The sequence below is a fragment of the Octopus bimaculoides genome, chromosome 6 (assembly GCF_046866305.1).
Source record: "Octopus bimaculoides isolate indiv1 chromosome 6, ASM4686630v1, whole genome shotgun sequence".
NCBI classification, from domain to species: Eukaryota; Metazoa; Mollusca; class Cephalopoda; order Octopoda; family Octopodidae; genus Octopus; species Octopus bimaculoides.
Genome location: NC_142933.1, coordinates 79,723,856 through 79,747,164, shown reverse-complemented (window position 1 = coordinate 79,747,164; position 23,309 = coordinate 79,723,856). Strand labels below are relative to the sequence as shown.

The following is a 23,309-nucleotide window of genomic DNA, read 5'->3' as shown; positions in this document are numbered from 1 at the left end:
GAGGATATTGTCCAAACCCTTATACCACTCGTATGTCATTCGACTCTGTCCGTTTGGTCTGTTTGGGTGAGAAAGAGAGATATCAGAGAGTTTTGAAACTTGGGCTTCAATAAAGGAGAAATGTAAAAGGTATTGTGAAACAGACAATGTTCCGAGTTCATGTAAGATAACTTCAGTGAGTTTCAATTGCTGCGAAGAGAGTAGCATCTAATGTGTTAACTCTTTTGATACCAAACCGCCAAAAACTGCTCATGGTTTTATAATGCAAACTTTCTATTTTAAAGTGAACTGAAAACCTTCCATAAAAATTTCATATTATTTTGTTCCAAACTCCAGTTTGACAATGATGAAGTTATTTTACGAAATTCTTCATTATTTACCTAAATTAATTAAAACAAAGGCAGTGTATTTTAACAGGAATTCGGGGCCTTCTTCTGAGATAGATAGACAGGTAGATAGATAGATAGTGTGCTTGTGCGAGAGGGAGAGAGAGAGAGAGGGGGGGGAGATAGATAGAGAGTGAGAAGGAGGAGAGAGAAAGAGAGAGAGAGAGAGAGAGAGCTGTGTAAGTTCTGTATAAGAGCTTATGACTTATCTTCATCTAATATAAACTCTCTTTAAGGCGGCGAACTGGCAGAAACGTTAGCACGCCGGGCGAAATGCTTAGCGGTATTCGTCTGTCTTTACGTTCAGAGTTCAAATTCTGCCGAGGTCGACTTTGCCTTTCATCCTTCGGGGTCGATAAAATAAGTACCAGCTGCGTACTGAGGTTGATTTAATCGACTGGTCCCCTTCCCAAAAATTTTGGGCCTTGTGCCTAGAGTAGAAAAGAATATAAACTCTCTTTAATATCACTGTGTTCTCTGACTCCGTATTTTATCCAATATTATTCTGAATTTGAAACCTCGCTAACGTTGCGGTTGATTTAATTAAAGAAAAAAAAAACATTTGATTTTGATTCTACTGAGAATATTTTCTATAGATGAAGAATATAATCGCACATAGACAAACCAGTATGAGCCATCCCAACCTGGGGTGTTAGCACCTTTATAGGGAACAGGAAATCCGAATTAAAACTTCCTTTGCCTTTGAACAACCACTATAAAAGATTCAAAGTAAGATAGTGACCGATTCGACTTGTCATCAAAAGGGTGCTGGCTTGACAAAAGGTTGGGAAATACTGCTCTACGTAGTCTCTAGCTTGACCTGCTAGAAATAGCAGCCAAATCTTTCCCAAATCAACCACCGCCCCACTGTCTTAAAATAAGGGAAGGTCATGTCAGATAATGTAGTCTTAGGTTGTTCTAAAATGAGAGTAGGATCACGCTTGGAATGCTTTTGATCATCAGTGTACACAGTCACGGTTGATTTGGGGCTAAAGTTACAATAACAAAGTACATACGTCTATACATACTCGCTCATACATGTACGTACACACGACTATATATAAATATATATATATATATATATATATATATATATATATATTCACTGCTATAAGATGATATAAAATTGTATTTTAAAACGCATGCAGTTTTTTTGTAAATGTATATATTACACAGCTATGTCATTTTCGTTAAAATTTTTTTAATGAAACATTTAACTACGATACGTTTGTACCATGCGTGTGAATCTGAGGCATTGTTTATATAGATAGGAAAATACCTGATCATAGACACACACGCACAGACACAGACTTGCATATAGATTTATATATATATATATATATCTCCATCCAAATATATATATATAAATATTTCATTATATATGTATATATATAGAAAGAGATAGACTGATAAAAATTATACTATATATACACACACAATTCGCTGGACTTATATACTATCCACCACTTCACCGGCTCGGTGTTCTTTCAACATACACAGTATTAGGCCCGCCTTCTTGCCGTCACTCAATGTCATAGCCTTGCTCACTTCTTCCTTATTTATACCCCCCCACCTCACAACTCCGCCCACCGTTCTATGTAGTTTCGCGCACCGCTCTCATCTCCATTCACGTTAACTACAACACAGTAGTAAACATTCGGATTTAGCTGCATTTCCTGGAGTCCAGATGAAGCTTGGGAACAAGTGAGGCATGAAAGCTATCATAACTTTTATTATAGTGTTTGGGTATTTTCACGGTAAGTCTAATTTCGTGTATCTATTTGAGTATGTGTTATAGGCTTTGGCTCGCATATATGTATGTATGGATAATATATACTACATATAGCATGCTTTCACCTCCTCATCCTCTCCTTCCTTGTGGTGTGGTGTGTATATACATATATATATATATATACATATATGTTTTCTCCCGCTTTATCTCTTGTTTATCTTGTAAATTTGTCTTCCCTACCTCTCTTTTCACTCTCCGTCCTATTTTGGGTCTTCGTCTGTCCCTGTTTTATTATTATTATATATATTTATCGTGATTTAAACACTATAAAAGAAAAGACAGCAACACAAACAATTTGATAATAAAAGTCCATCGTTGATCTTACAGGATCGCAGCCCTTTATTTTCTCTCTGCCTTTTTACTTCCTGAAAAAATAAATAAATGATAAATAAAAGAGGGGAAAATATTCAACAACGATATGGAATTGGTTTTTTTTTTTTTTTTTTTTTGATGACCAGTCTCACATTCCTAACGGTAAACGTTAAAATTAGAAGCAGAGGACAGAAGATAACGGATAGAGAGACAAGTTTTATTTCTCAAAATAGAATTTTTCAATTGAGTAGGACAGTTCCCAATTAGAAACCTGACATAGTTTTACAAAAATACAATCCATTTAACATTATTGCCAATTAGACTGTTAAGTAGCAGAAAATAATTAAGTAAACAAACATTCAATGAATACGAGAAAAAAAAGTGCATTCATTCGTTTAAAAGATTATCAAGTGCAAAGAAACTAAATTTTCAATTGTTATTATAAATCTATTTGTCGAGCATTCATTTATCTACAAAGTTTTAACTCTTTAGTTTTTAAAAAAATGAAATCGTGTTAAAAATTCTAGTGAATTTATCGTTTATTTGCAGAAAATATATTTTTGCAATCGTTCACGAAATTGCATAATTCGTTCGACTGAGTATTTATTTATTCTTTATACGCTTCATCTAGCATTGCGAACAGTAGAACTAACAGAGAGCTTAAGAAAAAAACCAGGCCGAGTTGCTTTAGTGGACCAGCTGTTAAATATATAACCACAGAATGTCTGGTGTTCTTTAATCTATATCTCTGAAGGCGACACGAATCCCTTTCTCTATCAACGTCATGGCGATTTCTTGTGATATCTCCCCTTGTTTGTCTCAGTTTACACGATAGTAACTAGAAATGACCGTTAACTCCGGACTGTTTGGAGATGTAGCTAGATTAAATTACCACTTACACCTTTTTAACTCCCGTCCCTCTCTTGTTTTCAGCCTTTATCTTTCTCTTCATGACGAGGGAAAAAAATGTTATCGAAATCTTTCCTCTCTCTCTGTTTTTTTTTCAAACTCCTTTTTCTATTTACTACCCTTTATTATATTAAGAACCGACGGCGAAGCTTACAGAACAAGTGGTCAAGCAGCGACCTTAAGAGGTGGCTGTCGGTCAGAGTTCAATCTTAGTTCACGTGTAGTGGCCGCAACCTTAAAAAGTACTTGTTGAATTTCTAAAATGGAAATCCCAATCCCATCATAAAAAAAAAAAAATCGTTTTCAATAAATTTTCAGCAAAGTTTTTATACACCTGTAATAAGTTTAAAAAGCCACTAACTTGCTGGCACATGTAAATATTATGTGTGTAGTGAAGAGTATCGGAAAATCTGTGTTTATGTATGTCTTAAAAGATCTGTGTGTGAAAGAAATATATATACTAACCTCCGTGTTAATTGGTGTATATAGATTGCTAGAAACGATTTATCAGAATTCTTGCTATACCTTTAGATGACAGGTCACTGATAGAGAATGACGCTTGTGTCTATGTGACAGTGTGACAGTACTGTCAAAAATGGTTACATCTGTTCGATATACTCGTGACAGAATCGGTTTTTATGGTCTAATCTTTCACGAAGATAGCATTTTTTTCACGGTATTTAGTGAAATGTAATCGAACATCACACACTTTTTCTTAAATTCATAAATAGATATAACTGATGCAAAAGCATTACAAAAAAATGCAACGAAAACACCCAAACCCCGATATTCTTGCAAAAGAAAAAGTAATTGACTAGAAAAAATACAAGAGTGTATTAAAATACCTTTTTTATGCGTATATTGTATTTGTATGTGAATATAGTATTTGTGAGCGTATATAGTATTGATGTGCGTTGTATGGTTTTATATGATTGCAATGTGACTGTACATGTGGTGTTTGCATAATTGCCTTACGATTTTAGTATATATATCGTTGTGGTGATTGTCTCAATGCATTGTCACTGTTAGTATAATTTAGTGTATGTTTATATAGAAAATGTACACACATATTACCCATTCTAACGTGCACTCGACGCACGCACATACACATACATACACACATATAATCTGCTGATGTAGTGTGACTGCATGTGATGCTGTATGTATTATGAGAATTTTGTATCTGAAGACATGTATTGAAACCTTATGTTGTGTTTAAGCTCGTGTACGTGTTCCTATCATGTATCATAAACAAACACACAAGCATTCGCTATTCTCAACTATGAATCTATATAGAAAGAGGTTTTCTTTGTCTTTTAAAGCAATTTTTATCTTTTCATTATATATATGTATATATATTGCCAAAGGCCTTTAATTTCCTCCCCCTCATGCCGACAAAAGGTTATTTACCTCTAATTAATTGATGAAATTATCTCAAGACATTCACAGCTATAAAAAACAATAAAACATACACCAACGTTTTCACATTTTTTCTATAATTATTTTTGTTCCCTATGAATGGAATCCGCAGCATTAAGCTGTGGCATCACATCAAAATCTTCTTTTGACATTGCCCACCTTTGTAAAAGAAATTTTATTAAAGATATCCCTTCCGTCAGGGAATAGTGAATGATAAGAGGACATTGGCATTTGAAATAATGATCTTGTGTCTGTGTGTGTCATAGATACAAAAGAGGATAACATTTAATGTCAAAGTAATGAAGTCTTTTCATTTTGGGTTACGAAAAGAAAATAATGAAAATGAAAAGATAATTCTATATAGTTTGTTGAAAGTAATAAAATCCAAGACTGATAAGAGTTTTCAGAAGATACCTAATAATATTTGAAAGTCGTGTTCGGTTATGATTGATTTCCTATAAAAGTTAATTTTAGTTGCCAAAACGATCAAGGAAAACCGAAGGATAAAGGTTTACCTTTGCATCTTTCACTACTGCTGTCATCATACCTCAAATATTTATCATTTGATAAAGTTGGTCCTTGATTTGGTTGACATAACCCTTTTTACCAGAATGGACAAACATCTTCAACGTTGTCATCAAATTTGTTCTACCTGTTTTATGTCATTTATCTTAAATATTTGTTCATTCGGGAAATGTTGAGATAATGCAATCTAGGCTATTTCTAAAATTTGTAGTACTAATTTCTTGCCTACAAATAATTTTAAAAAGCTAAAGAAAGATATGAATTTCACAACATCCAAGGAACCTATCCATCCTAAAATAAATTGGTGTAACATTCTTTAAAATTTTGTTCCTCAAATACCTGGAGTCAAACTTATATTTGATTTCTACAACTCATAATGAGCCAACAAAAATATTTCTACAATTAACCCCAGCCTGATCAATACAACAGCTAAATCTCCTTCAGAGAACTCTGTACTGTTTTTAGAGTAGAGATTACACGTTTTAAGTTTGAAATGATTGAAGAACACACCCTCCACTACTCTTTCACTCCAGTCGTAAAAACAAGTTACTGCAGCATGAAATATCCATCAAAAGCTGACCCAGCTACTATGGCACTTTGTATGTGTGTATATTTGTATTTCACCTAGCTACATTACATACAAATGTATGTGTGTGTGTGTGTGTGTGTGTGTGTGTGTATGTATTGAAATATTTTGCATCTGTAACGTTAAGAGTATATATTCTCCATATTTATAATGTATTGAGTTCTTCATTATGTTGAGGTTTTCAACTTTTATTGAAGAATTAAACTATATGTACTTGTGTATATATATACATATATATGTGTGTGTGTGTATATATATATATATATATATATATATATATATACACACATACATACATATATTTATTTTTATTTTTTACTTGTTTCAGTCATTAGACTGCAACCATGCTGACATAGGTTGGACGGTTTGACTGAAGGCTGCATCAGGCTCCAGTCTGATCTGGCAAAGTTTCTACAGCTGGATGCCCTTCCTAACGCCAACCACTCCGAGAGTGTAGTGGGTGCTTTTTATGTGCCACTGGCACGAGGGCCAGTCAGGTGGTACTGGCGTCGGCCACGCTTGAATGGTGCTTTTTACATGCCACCAGCACGGGAGCCAGATGTATGTATATATATATATATATATATATATATATACACACACACACACACAATGGGCTTCTTTCAGTTTTCATCTATCAAATCCACCCACAAGGCTTTGGTCAGCCTGAGGCTATGGTGCCACACAATGGGATATATATATATATTTGCAAAAAAATAAACAAAAGACGAAGACGGGTGTGTACACAACAAACAGATGTATTAGTTTAACGCTAGGGAAGTGAGAAAGTCTTTTATGTTTTGAGCCTACACTCTTCGACAGAAAGGAACACAGAAATAAACAGGGAGAGAAAATAGAAAAGGTTTAGTGGCTAGCGATCTATCATGGCGAATGCCGTACATATACATAAAACACTCAGAGCCACTCAACAATAACAGTTCTTATATTTAAATAAACTATGCCAGTCTTCATTGTTCAAGACATTTACCTCACCACAAGACATTTAGTCTTGATTTATTTAAAATTACTATACTTGCTTATTTACAACTAACATGACATCTTAATCACTGAACATTTTTCTTACATAACCATTGTATTTATTTGTTTTAAGTAATCCATAATGCTTTTGGATTGAGAGACAGCCATGCACTGAGAAGTAGGTTTACTTCTCAGTGTTATGCTGGAAATCCTGTATAGGAGGATTTTTGACATTACATTGCAAATTTCCCTCTCCAACCTGGGGAACTCAACTTAATCTTTGCTGTTATTTAGGCCCAAGTCAGCCTTGATCCAGTAGGATTAAAAGCTTTCTGGTATTTTGTGTGTTTGATACTACTACAGTGCCCAATATATCCTTCCCTTTTTTAAAGTGGCAGGGTTTGTGGTGAGGGAATTTTGTTGCTATTTCTAGCAGGTCAACAATACTGTGTTATGTTAGTTTGCTGAGAGTTAATGAAGCTCTAATCCTTTGGCAACAGTGCACATAAGGATGAGTGAACATGTAACATACACATACATGAGGTGTATATAGCTGAGTTTGAGGACACAGGGTAAAGAACCCCTTCGGTCATGAATGGCTATGGGATTGCAAGTAGAAAGTTCCCCTCTGATGCACAAGTCTGGACAAGGTTGTTTCTGGAAGACCAGAAGTCGCCCATACATACCAGCCTTCTCTCTCAGTGCCACTGATGTTATCCAAGGGAAAGGCAAAGGCCGATACAGCTTGGCACCAGTGACGTCACAACTCATTTCTGCAGCTGAGTGAACTGGAGCAACGTGAAATAAAGTATCTTGCTCAAGAACACAACACCCAACCTGGTCCGGGAATCGAACAGGCTACCTCATAATTGTGAGCCTTATGCTCTAACCACTGAGCCATGCACCTTCACTTGAGGTCATTGATCTGTGTTGTACATTGTCTGTTTTCAGAGGACCTGTGAAGAGCATGAATACAATTCCTCCCTCCAGAATAAAACTACTAAATAAAAAAAAAATTGTGAGGAGTGGCTGTGTGGTAAGTAGCTTGCTTACCAACCACATGGTTCCGGGTTCAGTCCCACTGTGTGGCACCTTGGGCAAGTGTCTTCTGCTATAGCCTCGGGCCGACCAAAGCCTTGTGAGTGGATTTGGTAGAGGGAAACTGAAAGAAGCCCGTCGTATATATGTATATATATATATATATATATATATATATATATATATATATATGTGTGTGTGTATATGTTTGTCTGTCTGTGTTTGTCCCCCCAACATTGCTTGACAACCGATGCTGGTGTGTTTACGTCCCCGTAACTTAGCGGTTCGGCAAAAGAGACCGATAGAATAAGTACTAGGCTTCCAAAGAATAAGTCCTGGGGTCGATTTGTTCAACTAAAGGCGGTGCCCCAGCATGGCCACAGTCAAATGACTGAAACAAGTAAAAGAGTAATTATATAAGTGCAGGCATGGCTATGCATATAGGTGGAGACTTGGCTGTGTGGTTAAGAAGCTCATTTTGGAACCATATAGGTTCAGGTTCAGTCCCACTGCATGGTACCTTTAGTAAGCGTCTTCTATTATAACCCTAAATTGACCAATACCTTGTAAGTGAATTTAGTTGATGGAGACTGTGGAAGCCTGTCATATATGTTTGTGTATGTGTGTCTCACCACCAACTGGTGTTGGTTTGTTTACATTCCTGTAACTTAGCAGTATGGCAAAAAAAAAAAAGCCTGATAAAATAAGTACCAGAATTAAAAATAAGGACTCAGGTTTGATTTGTTTGACTAAACCCTTCAAGGCAGTGCCCCAGCATGGCCGCAGTCCAGTGACTGGAACAAGTAAAAAGCAAGATATAGTTTTAATAATTTCCAATATTGGCACCAAACAGCACTTGGAGGTGAGGTTATATTGTTGATTGAATTGATGATTCTATATATGCCAAGGACTTATTGTCAAAATAAAAATATCATTATCTCGTAATCAATCAAATTGAAGAATAAATACTATATTTCCTTCCCGCCCTGCTCCACCTTTTCCTTTTTCCTAATTGTGTAGTTGGTGTTTGCAAGAGCATCTAGCAATAAAAATCTCCTGCATCAAGAATTGATGTAAATATTTCCAATTCATAACAACTGTCCAAACCATTCAACTATAAGATACAGCTAAAAGACATTTTCAAAAAAAAAAGAAAAAGAAAAACAGTGAAAAATAAATACATACATAAAACTAATAAAAATATAACGGATTGATAAATATTTTTCATATTCTTAATATGTTTAGCTTAACATGAGGATTGCTTGCAACTGAATCAATTCCATTGAAGGGTGGTTAGTCGAAAGTGGTTGTGCACGAGAAAACCAGAACCACTAAAAGTATAAAAAGAAAACAAAGAAAATTGAAGAACACGCAACTAAGACTATAACTGCTCACTGATTGTTTCTTAGAAATTTCTCAACTTTGATTCCTGTTTATCAGAGTTCCAACGGAAGCAGTGTCTTGAATGATTATGAATTATTCATAAACACTGATAAGAATCGCTTAAAAAAAACAAAAAAAAACAAAAACAAAAGACAAAAACATCTGATGTGCATTTTTTTTTTTGTCTTTGTCGGTGCAGAAAACTCATAGCAAAATGAAATGATTTTAATTTAGAACTGATCTTTCTTCAGATTCCGTCTCTTCTAACAAACATCTAAAAAATATGCTTTAGTATATGACAAAAGTCTTTTTAGCAATTTTGTCTCTCTCCTTGAAATAACATTCGAAATATTTAAAAATATTGCAGTTATTTTGAAGTTACTGTGTATTTGCATTTTTTTTTTTTTTTCTGAAATTCTTTTTTTATTATTATTATTTTCTTTTACAATTTTATCTGCAAGAAAATATTTTCGGTTAGTTTTTGATTCTTTGCTTGGTGTCATTGGATTCTTTTCTTGTATAACAGGAAAAGACGAAGGCTTTTACCATACAGTTTTTAGTTTTGCATAATAATTTTTTTCTTCCCAAGATCAACTTGTTGCTAACAACCCTTTTTATAAAACTCTTTAAAAAGTATTTGAAATCGACATTAAAATATAAAACCATTTAAGGAACATAAGGGCCACTCCCTTCCTTTTAGTTTTCTTTTGAATTAATTTGAACCAGTTTGTCTATCAAACCATATCACTGACTGAGTGCAGGCATGACTGTGTGGTTAAGAAGTTTGCTACTCAACCATATAGTTTCAGGTTCAATCCCACTGCATGGCATTTTGGGCAAGTGTCTTCTACTATTGCCCCAGGTTGACCAATGCATTTTGAGTGTATTTGGTAGATGGAAACTGTAAGAAACCCATCACATACACATATGCACACATGTATATGTGTAAGTGTGCATGTTTGTGTCCCTCTTGTCTTGAATTGCATGATGTTTGTAAATGAGTATGACAGCCATACAAACAGTGTCATTCGGGAAGTACTACCTTGCTTTGAAACAGTTGAGGGTGAGTGACAGGAAGGGCATCCAGCTATAGAGAATCGGACTCAATAGATGCTGTCCAACCCATGCATGAAAGAGTGGATATTAAAATGATGGTGATTTTTATATTTGATTCCTTTTGGCTGAATATTAAGATTTTCGACTTACTTACTCTCTCACACTGAAATAAATATCTTTTGTGCAATATTCTGTGCACATTAAGGTGGCGAGCTGGCAGAAATGTTAGCATGCTGGGCAAAATGCTTAGCGGTATTTCTTCTGTGTTTACAATCCGAGTTCAAATTCCACTGAGGTCGACTTTGCATTTCATCTTTTCGGGGTTGATAAATTAAGTACCAGTTGCATACTAGGGTCGATCTAATCGACTGCCCCCCTCCCAATAAAAAATTTCAGGCCTTGTGTCTAGAGTAGAAAAGAATATTTTGTGCACATTATATAATATCTTACTGATTCAAGAGTTGGGGATATAAGTTCAGTTTACCTAAGGACTAAAATGTAGTATTGAAAGTTTCTTAGTATTGTAGCATATACTTCATTACTGAAGTCCTTTATTCATTTGCTAGTGCAAGATCTGGTGTTTTATGCCTGGTACTTATTCTATCAGTTGTCTTTTGCCAAACTGCTAAGTTACAGGGATGTAAACAACCCAACACCAGTTGTCAAGCAGTGGTGGGATACAAACACAGAACAGACACACACACTCAGATACATACATACATACATTTATATACACACACACACATATATATATATATATATATACATGCACACACACACACACACATATATGATGGGCTTCTTTCAGTTTCTGTTTACTAAATCCACTCTCAACATTATGGTCAGCCCAAGGCTTTAGAAGACACTTGCCCAAGGTGCCTTGCAGTGGGAATGAACCCAGAACCATGCGGTTGGGAAACAAGCTTCTTAGCACACACCCACACAGAGTGTCCATAAATTTTCTTACAACTTACACAATCTATCATTTAGATGTATTGTGTCCACCAATGGAGCCTGTGTGGAAGTGTTCTGATGTTTCTAATAAAACTTTATTTGTTTGCCTATGTATTCCAGTAAACCCTGCTGAGTTATCCTTATTTTTCAAAGGTAATTTATGGACACCCAGTATATGCAAAAAAGAATTAAGTAAAAGATAAAACATTTATTGAAATAAAAGAAACATTTAATTCGTATTAGTTTTAACTGCTTTTATTTCTATAAGCAATATTAAATACAACAAAGCACAGTCTGGAAGCTTTGACAATGAAGTAATGTCTATGTATACATGAATTTAGTGGAGTAAACAATTTTTATGATAAGGATATCTGTGAGATCATCTTGCTATTGTAGGTTGACTTAGACCAGCAAAGATCTTTTCCTTCTGTTAAATGGATCACCAGCTCTACTTAGAGCAAACATACAGCTGACCATATGTGAATACATTTAGTAGCGTGACAAATTGAAGTAAAAATAGTGATAGCTAGATACATGAAATTTCTTTTGGGGGAAGAAGGTAACTTATTAAAATTCAACAGAGATAAAAAAAAAAAAAATCATTCCGAAGTTTTCTTAAGAAAAATTTAAAGATCGGAGATTCACAACTTTCTATTTTGTAATAAATTTATTTTTAAAGAAGAAATTTCTAACTTTTGAAAGTGGTAGCTTAATGTCTTTAAAGATTGTGTTGAGAAATGTGTGTGTGTATACATACATGCAAAGAGAGGCTGAGTTGTGAACCAAACTGGAAGTTATGTATGTTACGCATGATAGATTTGACAAAAATTATTATAGCGATTTATGGTCTTTTATTATTTTTTTTTTGTGAAATGACAGTAATACCAGAGTGTCAGAAAGTAATAGAAATATTAGATTACCAGATTAAAATGCCAGAAGTATTAGAAAGTTACAGAATTGCTAGAGTGTAATGCTTACAGTGTCAGGAAGTGGGATTTGTCAGAAAGTGACAGAAATGTTACCAAACTAAAATGCTAGTGTCAGAAAATGGCAGAAATGCTTGCAATAAGATTAAGATGTTAAAGGCAGAAATACTAGGCTGAAGTGCTAGAATTGTTTGTTCAGACAAAAATGCTTGTGTCAAAAAGTGACAGAAAGGCTATCAGACTAAAATGCTTGTCAGAAAGTGACATAAATGCTTTCAGACTTAATATACTAGAATATCAAGTAAATAATAAAAAGGCTAGAAAACCAGAGTGAAAAAGCTAGTGTCAAAAAACTAACGAAAATACTAAAATGCTAATGTGTCAGAAATTGATAGATTTACAATGTCAGAGAGTGACAGAAATGCAACCAGACTAAAATGTTAGTGTCAGATAGTGACAGAAATGCTTCTTCCAGAAAGTGATAGAAATACTACCAGACTAAAATGCTGCTTCCAGTAAGTGACAGAAATGCTACCAGACTAAAATGCTAGTGTCAGAAAATGCTGTCGTGTTAAAATACTAGTATGAGAAAGTGACAGAACAGTTAACTGACTAAAATGCTAGGGTGTCAGAAAGTGACTGAAAGACATAATGCTGGTGTTAGGAAGTGACAAAAAGGCTAGAGGGTAAAATTGAAATGTCTTGTAGTATTGAAATCAAGTCCTGTAAAACAAGGCAGTGCAGTGCTCCAGCATGGCTGCAGTCCAATGACAGAAACAAGCAAACGGTAAAAGAAAGATGTATATATATATATATATGTAATGTATTTAAGGTGTTCTATTATAATTTCATTCTTTATAGGAATATTAAAATCATACCAGTAACTTGACTAGAACTTTATCCTATCAATTCCAGAAGAATAACTGGCAAAGTTGAATTCGACAGTCTTTGAACTCCAAATACAAAGAGCCTTACATAAATATATACTTTTCATTCTGATATGTATATGTGCATGTGTATATATATATATATATATATATATCACTCAGAGTAAAAGGCAGACTGTATGACGCATGCGTACGAACAACCATGCTACATGGCAGTGAAACATGGGCTGTAACTGCTGAGGACATATGTAAGCTCGCAAGGAATGAAGCCAGTATGCTCCGTTGGATGTGTAATGTCAATGTGAATACCCGTCAGAGTATAAGTATCTTGAGAGAAAAGCTGAACATTAGAAGCATCAGTTGTGGCGTGCAAGAGAGACGATTGCGCTGGTATGGACATGTGGTGAGAATGGAGGAGGATAGCTGCGTGAAAAAGTGCCACACCCTAACAGTTGAGGGAACCCGTGGAAGAGGTAGGCTCAGGAAGACCTGGGCTGAGGTGGTGAGGCAAGACCTTCGTACATTGGGCCTCACCGAGGCGATGACTACTGACCGAGACCTTTGGAAATGTGCTGTGCGTGAGAAGACCCGGCAAGCCAAGTAAGATCGTTGCCAGTGCCCCTGGACTGGTTCTTGTGCGGGTGGCACATGAGATGCACCATTTTGAGCGTGGCCGTTGCCAGTACCGCCTGACTGGCTCCTGTAGGATTTTCGAGCGAGATCGTTGCCAGTGCCCCTGGACTGGCTTGTGCGGGTGGCACATAAAAGACACCATTTCGAGCGTGGCCGTTTTCGTGCGGGTGACACGTAAAAGCACCCACTACACTCTGAGTGGTTGGCGTTAGGAAGGGCATCCAGCTGTAGAAACTCTGCCAAATCAGACTGGAGCCTGGTGTTGCCATCCGGTTTCACCAGTCCTCAGTCAAATCGTCCAACCCATGCTAGCATGGAAAGTGGACGTTAAACGACGATGATGATGATGATGATGATATATATTATACACACACACTCAAAATGGAAATGATGAACACAAAAAAGAAAGCACTGGGGGGACAAGTTTTAACAAATGTATTTGATGCTTAAAAGGAAGGGAAACACATACACACACACACACAAGTAACCGTTATAAGCAACTAGTTTTTTTGACTGTGCTGATCAATAGTAGTGAGGTTGCTAATCAAATGACTAGAAACAATCTTATAAGTCCAGCTGCTTAGATGAACTTGTTAATTTGGTTGATTGTCATTTGAGCTATTGTCACGCATTCTTGTTTTTTTTCTTTTTGAGGACATGCAAACCAAAAGCATATCCTTAGGAAAAAAGTACATGGTCCTGTAGACAGGACATGAAGGTAGTCGAGAAAAGTGTTGCTATACTAAATACACTGTGAAGGTGTATGGCCTTGCAGTTGAGTGTTGGCTTATGATCATAAAATTACACATTCAATTCCTGTTTCAGCCGGTATATTGTATCCTGACATATCCTTAAGCAAGGCATTGTGTTCACATTGTTCCTGTCTATTTAGTTGTAATGAGTACCATCTAGGTGCTGGTGTAAGACTTCTCTCTGCACCTGTCACATCTTGGATGTTCTACTGGTCTAAGTGACAGGTGGTCAAGAGAGTGTCTCTGCTTTTAACTACATAAGTGTATCAAACAACTAGCAAAATCATAGTACAATCTACCAGGCCATAGTCGCTCATGAGTGATGGCTGGCTAAACTGTATTGACTTACTTAAGCCTTTTGCTCCCTATGGAGCATAGATCATTGGCAAGTTTTCTCCAATGTTTTCAACTTTGGGCTGTCCTTTCTGCTTCTCTCCAGTTGGATTCCTGCTTTTTCAACTCTGCTTCACTTTCTTACCTCCAGTTACTTTTGGTGTGTCCTCTCTTCTACCTTTCTTGTGTGTTCATGTGTTTCCTTGAAAGAGGGCCTTCTTCTCCCAGGCCTTGTTGGTTTCAGATTGCCCTTGATATCACTGTAATTTTGCTTTTCTCTAGATACAGTTGTTGGCCCCTACACAAACCCATTTTTATCTCTGGAATGAGGTGGTGCATATTAGTCAGGCTCTTCTCTTTTGACCTGTCCAGTATGGGAGTCCCTCCCAGGAGCTGACATAGCTTTCAAGATCATTGAAGAACACAAGGCACCATACCACAACAAGGACTGGACCTTGTGGTGGAAAAAAACATCCAGTAACTATATAGATGTGGTCTTATTTAACCCTTAGCATTTAGATAACTTTGTCAAATGTAATGCTTATATATTCCCATTGTTTTAAATTTATCATTCATTATCTCATAGCTTCAAGATTTTGATGGTGTGATTGTGAATTTTTAGAATAACATTGTAGGATACATGTGAGAAGTCAGATCTGTCTGGGTTGAACATAAAACAGGTACAATATCTGGGCTGGATATGCCCAGTTTAAATGCTAATGGGTTAATTATTGTTAGTTGTGTGTTAAATAACTTGAGCTGAATATAAAAAAGAAACCCCATTAACTTCACTGCAAAATTTGTATTTCACCACATATTATAAACTGAACTTGTAACTTCAAGCTGTGCTATAACTATTGTAATATTCTCATGGAAATCACCTGGTAGAAAATAGTTGAGAAAGGAAAAGAGTAAGAAAAGCAGCCATGATTTCATCATTTAGCATTTGCTTTCCATGCTGGCATGGGTTAGACGGTTTGATTGGAACTGGTAGGCCAGTAAGCCGCACTAAGTTCTAGTCTGATTTAGCTTGGTTTCTACGGCTGGATGCCTTTCCTAATGTCAGCCACTCCAAGAGTGTAATGGGTGCTTTTTATGAGCCAGGGCAAATAGAATATTTGTCCTGGCAATTCATATGGAACCATTTTACATATGGAAAAATGGCAAGTGTGGAAAGAAAAAAGAAAAGAAAAAGAGCACTCAACTCCAAAGGAGGAAGAAATATAAAGCAAAACAAAAAACATTACAAAAACAAGTCCTTTTCCTAAATATTGTGAAAATATCTTTTAGCATCAATGTTGTTGATTCCGAGACCTTTTAAGAGATAATATTTACATTGATGGAAGCAGATGCTGGGATGCTATTTTTCCATGCTGATCTAATTCATTTCAACATGAAAAAATGGATATCAAATTGTTGATGATGATTATGATGTTGATATTTTGCTGCAAGTGAAAATATGAAGTCGGTAGGTGGTGTGTGTGTGTGTGAATCTAAATGAAGACATACAATTCAATGTCACCTTGCATGGTTTCTTTGAGTTCTCTTGTAAAAAAAAAATATTTTCATTTGATTGATTACACTTTTTATCTATGAGAGGAAGGTCATCAATATTTTTTGTTGTTTTGTTTTGTGAGTCTTTAATAAACAATAATTTAAGTGTTACACAATTTTTTTTATTAGTCACCCATGGAAAGATAACAATACTTGCCAATATTGTATCCATTCTAGCTCCGAAATCAGTCCTGATTGTTCAGTCTTTCTTCAGACATATTACATCTAGGACTGTATATTCAACATATCCTTTCTTTTGAAGTGCCCTTATTTGCTAGTCATACATTGTTGTTTAGCTCAGGTCTACCTTAAACTTATCAGGCTTATTATCAAAAGTGCTCCAGTTGTGCTTGACATAGCTATAATTTGGTATATCACAGATTTCACTTGTTCAATGTGTTCTTTTTGTTTTTAAATCAACCATATCTGGCCCAAATATTCTACCTGTTTTTGTTCAAAGTGGCCAGATCTAACCTATCACACCTACCCTAAATAGTAATTAATCATCTCATTTGAAATCTCAAAGCTACAAGATAATGCATGATTAATTCAAAACTATGTAAATGAATATTACTTTTGAATACTAAAGAGTCAAAGACAGCAGGGTTTGATTTGTGAGTTGTTTGGTTTATATTTTAATTGGTAGAGCAACTACATTATGGGCTTCCTCTTGGTGGTACTTATAATACTAAAGTGAATAGCCTCTTCTCATATTTAGGGCTGTGGAGTCGAAACAAAAAACTTTGACTCTGACTCCTATTCGCACCTCCGACTGACTCCTCTTTATGTAATTGATTGTGGTCTACATATCTCAAAGCATATGCATATGCTTGTACTTTGAGTAGGCCTTTATGTTATAACTGGTTTATATTAAAGAATAAAGATATTGTGAGTCAGAGTCAGTATTGTTTTACTGACTCCGACTACCCTTTAATTGTTTCTGACTCCCACAACTCCTGCTCATATTACCTATTTGTTACAAAGGAAACTGAGCTGTTGAGATATCTTTGCAAAGAACTCAAAAGTAAAATAGCACAGAACATTGTATAAGCAAAACTGACTCAATTAGCAAAAAAGAACTGCAGCACTGTGAGACTGTGAGACTCAAGACTCCCTGAAGAGGAGTCATATGGCTAAATCGTAGTTCTTGATTTTGTAGTGTTGATTGGGGAATCACAAATAGCTTTCGCTGCTGTTGGAATTGAGCTCAACACTACAAGCCATTGAAGTAATGTGCTACCACTGCTTACAGCAATGAACTGATTGTTAGCTATTATATTGACTTGGCTGTCTAGCCACTGCTATTTCTCCTGTACACTTGCTGAAAAGTAACATGGTTTAAACTTTGGTGTATCCATTCTTCCATGTGGGTATGGGTTTTATAGCCAGATGCTCTTCTTGTTGACAATCTTTCTCATCACCTCATATGAAACAGGGATATGGTATACCTACTCATTCTGAGCAGAAGAAATATGAGAGGTATACATATAAAGCTGGTTGGTCTGATATGTTTGAATATTGAATTTTGTTTTTAAAATTACTCTCTTGAAGACGTTGTCTTGAATTCTAGTCTCTATCAAGTCTCATTGAAAAGGAAAGAAAGGGAAAAAAACCGTCATATAAACCTTTTTTAGGGCTGATTTTTTATATATAAAAGAACTATTATTTTGTGATAGGTATGTGTATATGAGCAGTTGCAGTAAATTAACCTGTATAGTAGTTATTGTGCGGATCCAGGTTAGCTTTTCGAATTTGTAAGGTCTTCTGTTATAAATTCATTCACATGCAGGCTGTTTTATAGAAATGTTAAAATTACTCCAGTAACTTGACTGGCGCCTAATTTTTAACAACACCAAAAGAATGAAAAGCATATTTGAAGTCAGTGGGTCTTGAACTTTAAGCGTGGAGATACATAAGCACTACATGCAGCTTTGTCTGATGCTCTCACGCTTCTGCCAGTAACTAACTTTTAAATGCAGTCATTAACTTTCATTATAAAACTTTGCTACCATTTTATAAATTGCAGTTACTGTTGCACGATAACTAACTTTTTACATGTAAAAAATAGTTTGAGAGTAAAAGTGTTGCAAGCGTTTGTAACGCTCTTAGACTTTCACCTATTTTCTAGCAGTAAAACTGTGAGTGACATTTACTCCTTAAAAAAAAGAAAAAGATAATTCTTTCACCTTTTTTTTAAACGAAAAACTACTTTCACTTTGTTTTTATAGAAAAAATTCTTTCGGTGTTTAGCAAATTGAAACGAAACGAAAACAATGAGGAAACAAAAAAAGAAAAACAAAAAAAGAACTTTCACTGAACATATCTGAAATATTAAAAGCTTTTAAGTTTTTTTTAAAAAATAGACGTAGCTCTTTCGTTTCGCATTATAGGTGAAGAACGTTCGATAGCGAACATCTACAGCAGTTCTGCTGTTCGATACAAAACTCTTTAGTGAGGTTCATAAGTTCAGTCTCCTTAAAAAGAAACGAAAATGAAACTAAATTTCGCGGGGAAGTGAAATTCCATGAATCCATTTTATAACATATACAGATATTCTGGCTTTTACGGTTCTAAATTCAGTCACAAAAAGTGACTGTCCTAAACTGTTTTACGGAAACTAAAATTCAGATAGTTTCTAAGAGTGTATTGCAATATTTATATAGCGACATTTTTCGAGAAGCGGACTTCATGAGACATAACAAACTGCACTACAAAAAATAAATAAATAAATAAAATAAAATAAAACTTAAAAAAACTCAAGGTTAGGCATGCTATTCAGAAAATTATACGAGTCGCAGTTTGCCCTCGACTGCTACAAAGCATTCGCAACCCTTCCTCCTCCCAATCAAATGGATGTCGCAAGTCTTACCAATTTCTACCCAATTCGATTCGAATTGTTCAGTTACACCTCCAATAGGTTTGGCATTGTTTCTATATGACACTACTCGTCAATCTCTTAAGAAATTGGACCAATCTATACGAATACCATCATATATTTTTCATTCGTTAATACTTTATTTTTGAGGAAGTTCTCAGCGCCCCCTATACATGATCATCATCAGCTGCCTGAATGACAAATGCGAACGAGTGAAGACAAAAAGAATTTAACAGTAACGGATTGATTTTTAAAAAAATGGTTTCTACTGTATTTCCACCGGTAATCGTCGCAATGTTTCTTATGTGAAATTAAACAGGTTCTCGACACTGTTCACATATACAACTGTTATCGGCAAGACTTCCTTTTGTACCCCACCAAAACCACCCCTTTAAAAAAAAAATTTTATCTACACAATCCTCCGTTTTTAGCTACAGAGAATATGAATCCAACTACGCCAGTTTGTCACGACCACAGAGCTTTTCAGGTCTAGTCGTAGACCACACACGGAACACAGCTCCAGCCAGTTTCCAGCGACGACGTCAACACCACCGATCTACTGTCTACCACAATGTCGTCGCCACCAGCGCCACTACCAGAGTACACGCACCAGCAACAACAGCGGTTTCATCTAGATACTGTTTGAGTGGATTGGTTCCACCACGAAGTTAACAGCTAGAACAACCTGCGAGAATCTTCTGTACCAAGTAACCGGTCGCAGCATCGACGCTCAACTTCACACACAGCATGTGACACCACAGCTCTGCTCCTTGGCCACAACTTCTTATACAGACATTTTACTTGTGTACCTCTTCTATAAACTGGTATTTCTCTATCTATGTGTTCCGATGCTTATTTGTCTCTGTTACAGACACTTATTCTATGCTCTGTATTTCTTTCTCACATACACACATATTGTATACATACTCTTGTTCACAAGAAGGCCTGTCTTATGTATTGTATTGTTTATATTGCCGCATGCACGCACACACAGACAACACAGTTCACTATGTTAATAAACTTACTCTCTCTATATATCTAACGGTTGTCTGTCACTCTCTCTCTTTCCTTTACTGGCAATGGCTCGCATCTCATGTTATATTATGTTTTTGTGTTCGACCGTGCGACGCGTGAAAAGGAGCTTCTCCATTCGTCGCCATCTCCTATGGTTCGCACGGTCGTATCCTACAGGTACGTAGATGTTCAACCACGAGTTTGATAAATTTAACGGTGTAATCACATTTGAAACGGATAATTTAGGACTCTAAAAGCGAGAAGGCCCTCTATTTTATGATATGAAAACAGTCAGTGTACAGAACGTAATGAAGGTAGAGGTAAAATGCAATTTTTTCGGGGGTGGGGGGAGAGAAAAATCGCGTTTGTATTAAAAACCTCATGAACGACATCATCATTCTCCTTTTTTTTTTTTTTTTTTTTTTTTGTCCAAAACTCACTAGTCGTGGAGGGTTATCTCGACAATGTAACTGTGTTGGTTATTACGTGTTTGAGATGCAAGCCACAGAATTGCCTTTTGGATGCTATTCGTCGTTGAGTGTAATCCGTTCGAGTGATGTACTTCAACTGCTATTTCAAAAATGCTTAGAAGATACACTACAACTAGGTACGGAATGATGAGATTTCACTGTCGTCGATTCTGGCGCAATTTAGTCTCTCCTTTTTAGGAGATTAACTTTTGAATGTTACTAGAAGAATCTGACATTTTGGTGTTAATACATCGTTTGAAATAGAGAACGAAGGGTCAGTTCCGAAACGCCAAACTCTTCATCTCCTCATTGCAAACTTATCCAAACTCAAAAACTTTTACATGACATATTGTTTGAACTAGGCTGTTAAAGCGAATATGGTATTAAACAATCAGATCTTAAGTATTGGTTGCAAACCCACTGAAAGTATTTTGTTGTAATTTGGAACATTTACCCCTAATTTTATATGCCTCAGTTCATCTAACTGGCTCGAATGGTTACTAGGTCTTTTGGGAATGTAATTTGAGATTAGACTTATCATTCATGTGTTTACAGTATGAAGCCGGAGTTAAAACACCGGAGGTATTTATGAGCTTTTAGAATCTCTGGAGTATTCACATGTATATTTATATTACGTACATGTGTATACTGGTTTTATATTTACTTAAAGTGACTTTGTTTTGACCAGGTGTTCAAACATCTCATAGCTCGAACGCCTGTGTATAATTAATACATACGGAGGAGGTCTTTTGTGTTGCACTTAAAAATTTTAATTTCGAAATTGTTTGCATTCATTCACACGATGCTTGGAAAATGTTAACATATGCAAAATATTGGACATTAGTGAAGTAACATTTCTAAATATTAAAATCGGTGTCTGTATGGTGACTTTGCACTTGTGAATTTATCTGTTAAACACATAAACTTCAGTCATCAGAGATGATATTGACTTTTTTGATGTTCATTTAATCTCGGTCTCATGTTGCATGACTTTGGTGTACTTATCTAAATGGGTTTGCTTGAATTTCTATATTCTATTTCTTTTCTTTCACTTGTTTGTGTGTGAGAGTGTGATAGAGTATTGGATAAATACATTCGTTCAGATCGTATTTCATTTGTGAGTAAGCATATTTATGTCCTACCTGTCCATTAGTAGGAAAAGACTGATTTTCCTTTGTTTTTCGCAGATAAAGCAAAAAAAAAAAAAAAAGAGAGATAGAGAGAACTATTGTAATGTTAGAAACAGTATTATCAAACTGCTTGTAGTTACAAAGATTTTATGCTCTGAGTTCAAATCCAGCCATGGACTTTCATATTTCCGGCATCGATAAAATATAGTGCTATGTAAAAATACTGGAATCGATTTAATCGGCTATACTCTCGCTCAGAATTTGAGGCCTCGTGATAATGTTAGAAATCAGCATAAAATTTTATCTAATTATTGTTATTATTTTCTTGAATGAGGGCAACGAGATGGCAAGATCGTTAGAACGTCAGAATGAATTACCGGTGGTATTTCTCCCAGCTCTTTATGCTCTGGGCTTTATTCCACCGAGGTCAACTTTTCCTTTCATTCTTTCGGGGTCGATGAAATAAAGAACCTGCCAAGTACTGGAATCGATGATAGACCAGCCCCTTGCCCCTAAATTTCAAGCCTGGTGACTATAGTAGAAAGGATTATTATTTTCTTAAGTGAAGGTGGTACGATGGTAGGATCGTTAGAATGTCAAAAGTAATGTCTTGGGTTATTTCTCTCAGCTGTTTATGCCCTGGGTTTTCTTTTACCGAGGTCGACTTCACCTTTTATTCCTTTCGGGATCGTTGAAAGAAAGTACCACTTAAGTACTGGGTCGATGTTATCGACAAAGTCCTTCTCTTAAAACTGTTGAATTTGTGCCTAAATCAGAAACGATGGTTATTTTCTTGAGTTTATACTCCACTGAGAGTTCAGGGTCGACAAAATAAGCACCAGTCAAATACTGAGGTTAAATTATTTTACAATTGACTGCTTCCCATCATCAAATTTGTAGCTCTGTTCCCAGGTTACAAATTGTAAAATATAGCATTAAAAAAAAATCTTTATAAGATATCTCTTTGCCGGACTGCCTGAGTGGAGTCGATGAATGCTTTTGCTTTTCAGCCATTCGATGTCAAATATTATGGTCTTCTCTCACTGCAAGTTGTGGCCTTCTTGCGTATGTTGTGGTTAAGAAGTAACAACAAAATAGGTTTATGTTTGAAAAATATATAAACTTTTACTGCAAAGTTTTTGAGTTGTAATTCAGTCTACGAATGTATCTAACCGTCCTGTCTTGATTGAATACAACTAGACTAAAATGCTGAAGTTATTGTGACAAGGATTCAGGTATCTTTTTTTTCACTATTACAGTATTACTCTGCGCATATACTATACAGTAATCACTCGTCATATCGCGCACTCAGTAAATCGCGGATTTTTCTGGCTAATATATGTAAATTTATATCGCGGACTCCTCAGTATATCGCGGGTTTCTGCGGCCGATAGGTA

General features: G+C 35.8%; 1 protein-coding gene across 1 annotated transcript in view; it reads left to right on the top strand.

The window, feature by feature from the left end:
• Window positions 1-1,966: 1,966 nt before the first annotated feature.
• The window catches only part of LOC106882548 (low-density lipoprotein receptor-related protein 4), a 457,600-nt gene continuing 436,257 nt past the window's right edge, over window positions 1,967-23,309 (top strand). The window contains exon 1 of the mRNA XM_052968692.2: window positions 1,967-2,143. Within this exon, the coding sequence (XP_052824652.1) occupies window positions 2,098-2,143 (46 nt within the window). The 5' untranslated portion in view covers window positions 1,967-2,097. The remainder of the gene's footprint in view (window positions 2,144-23,309) is intronic.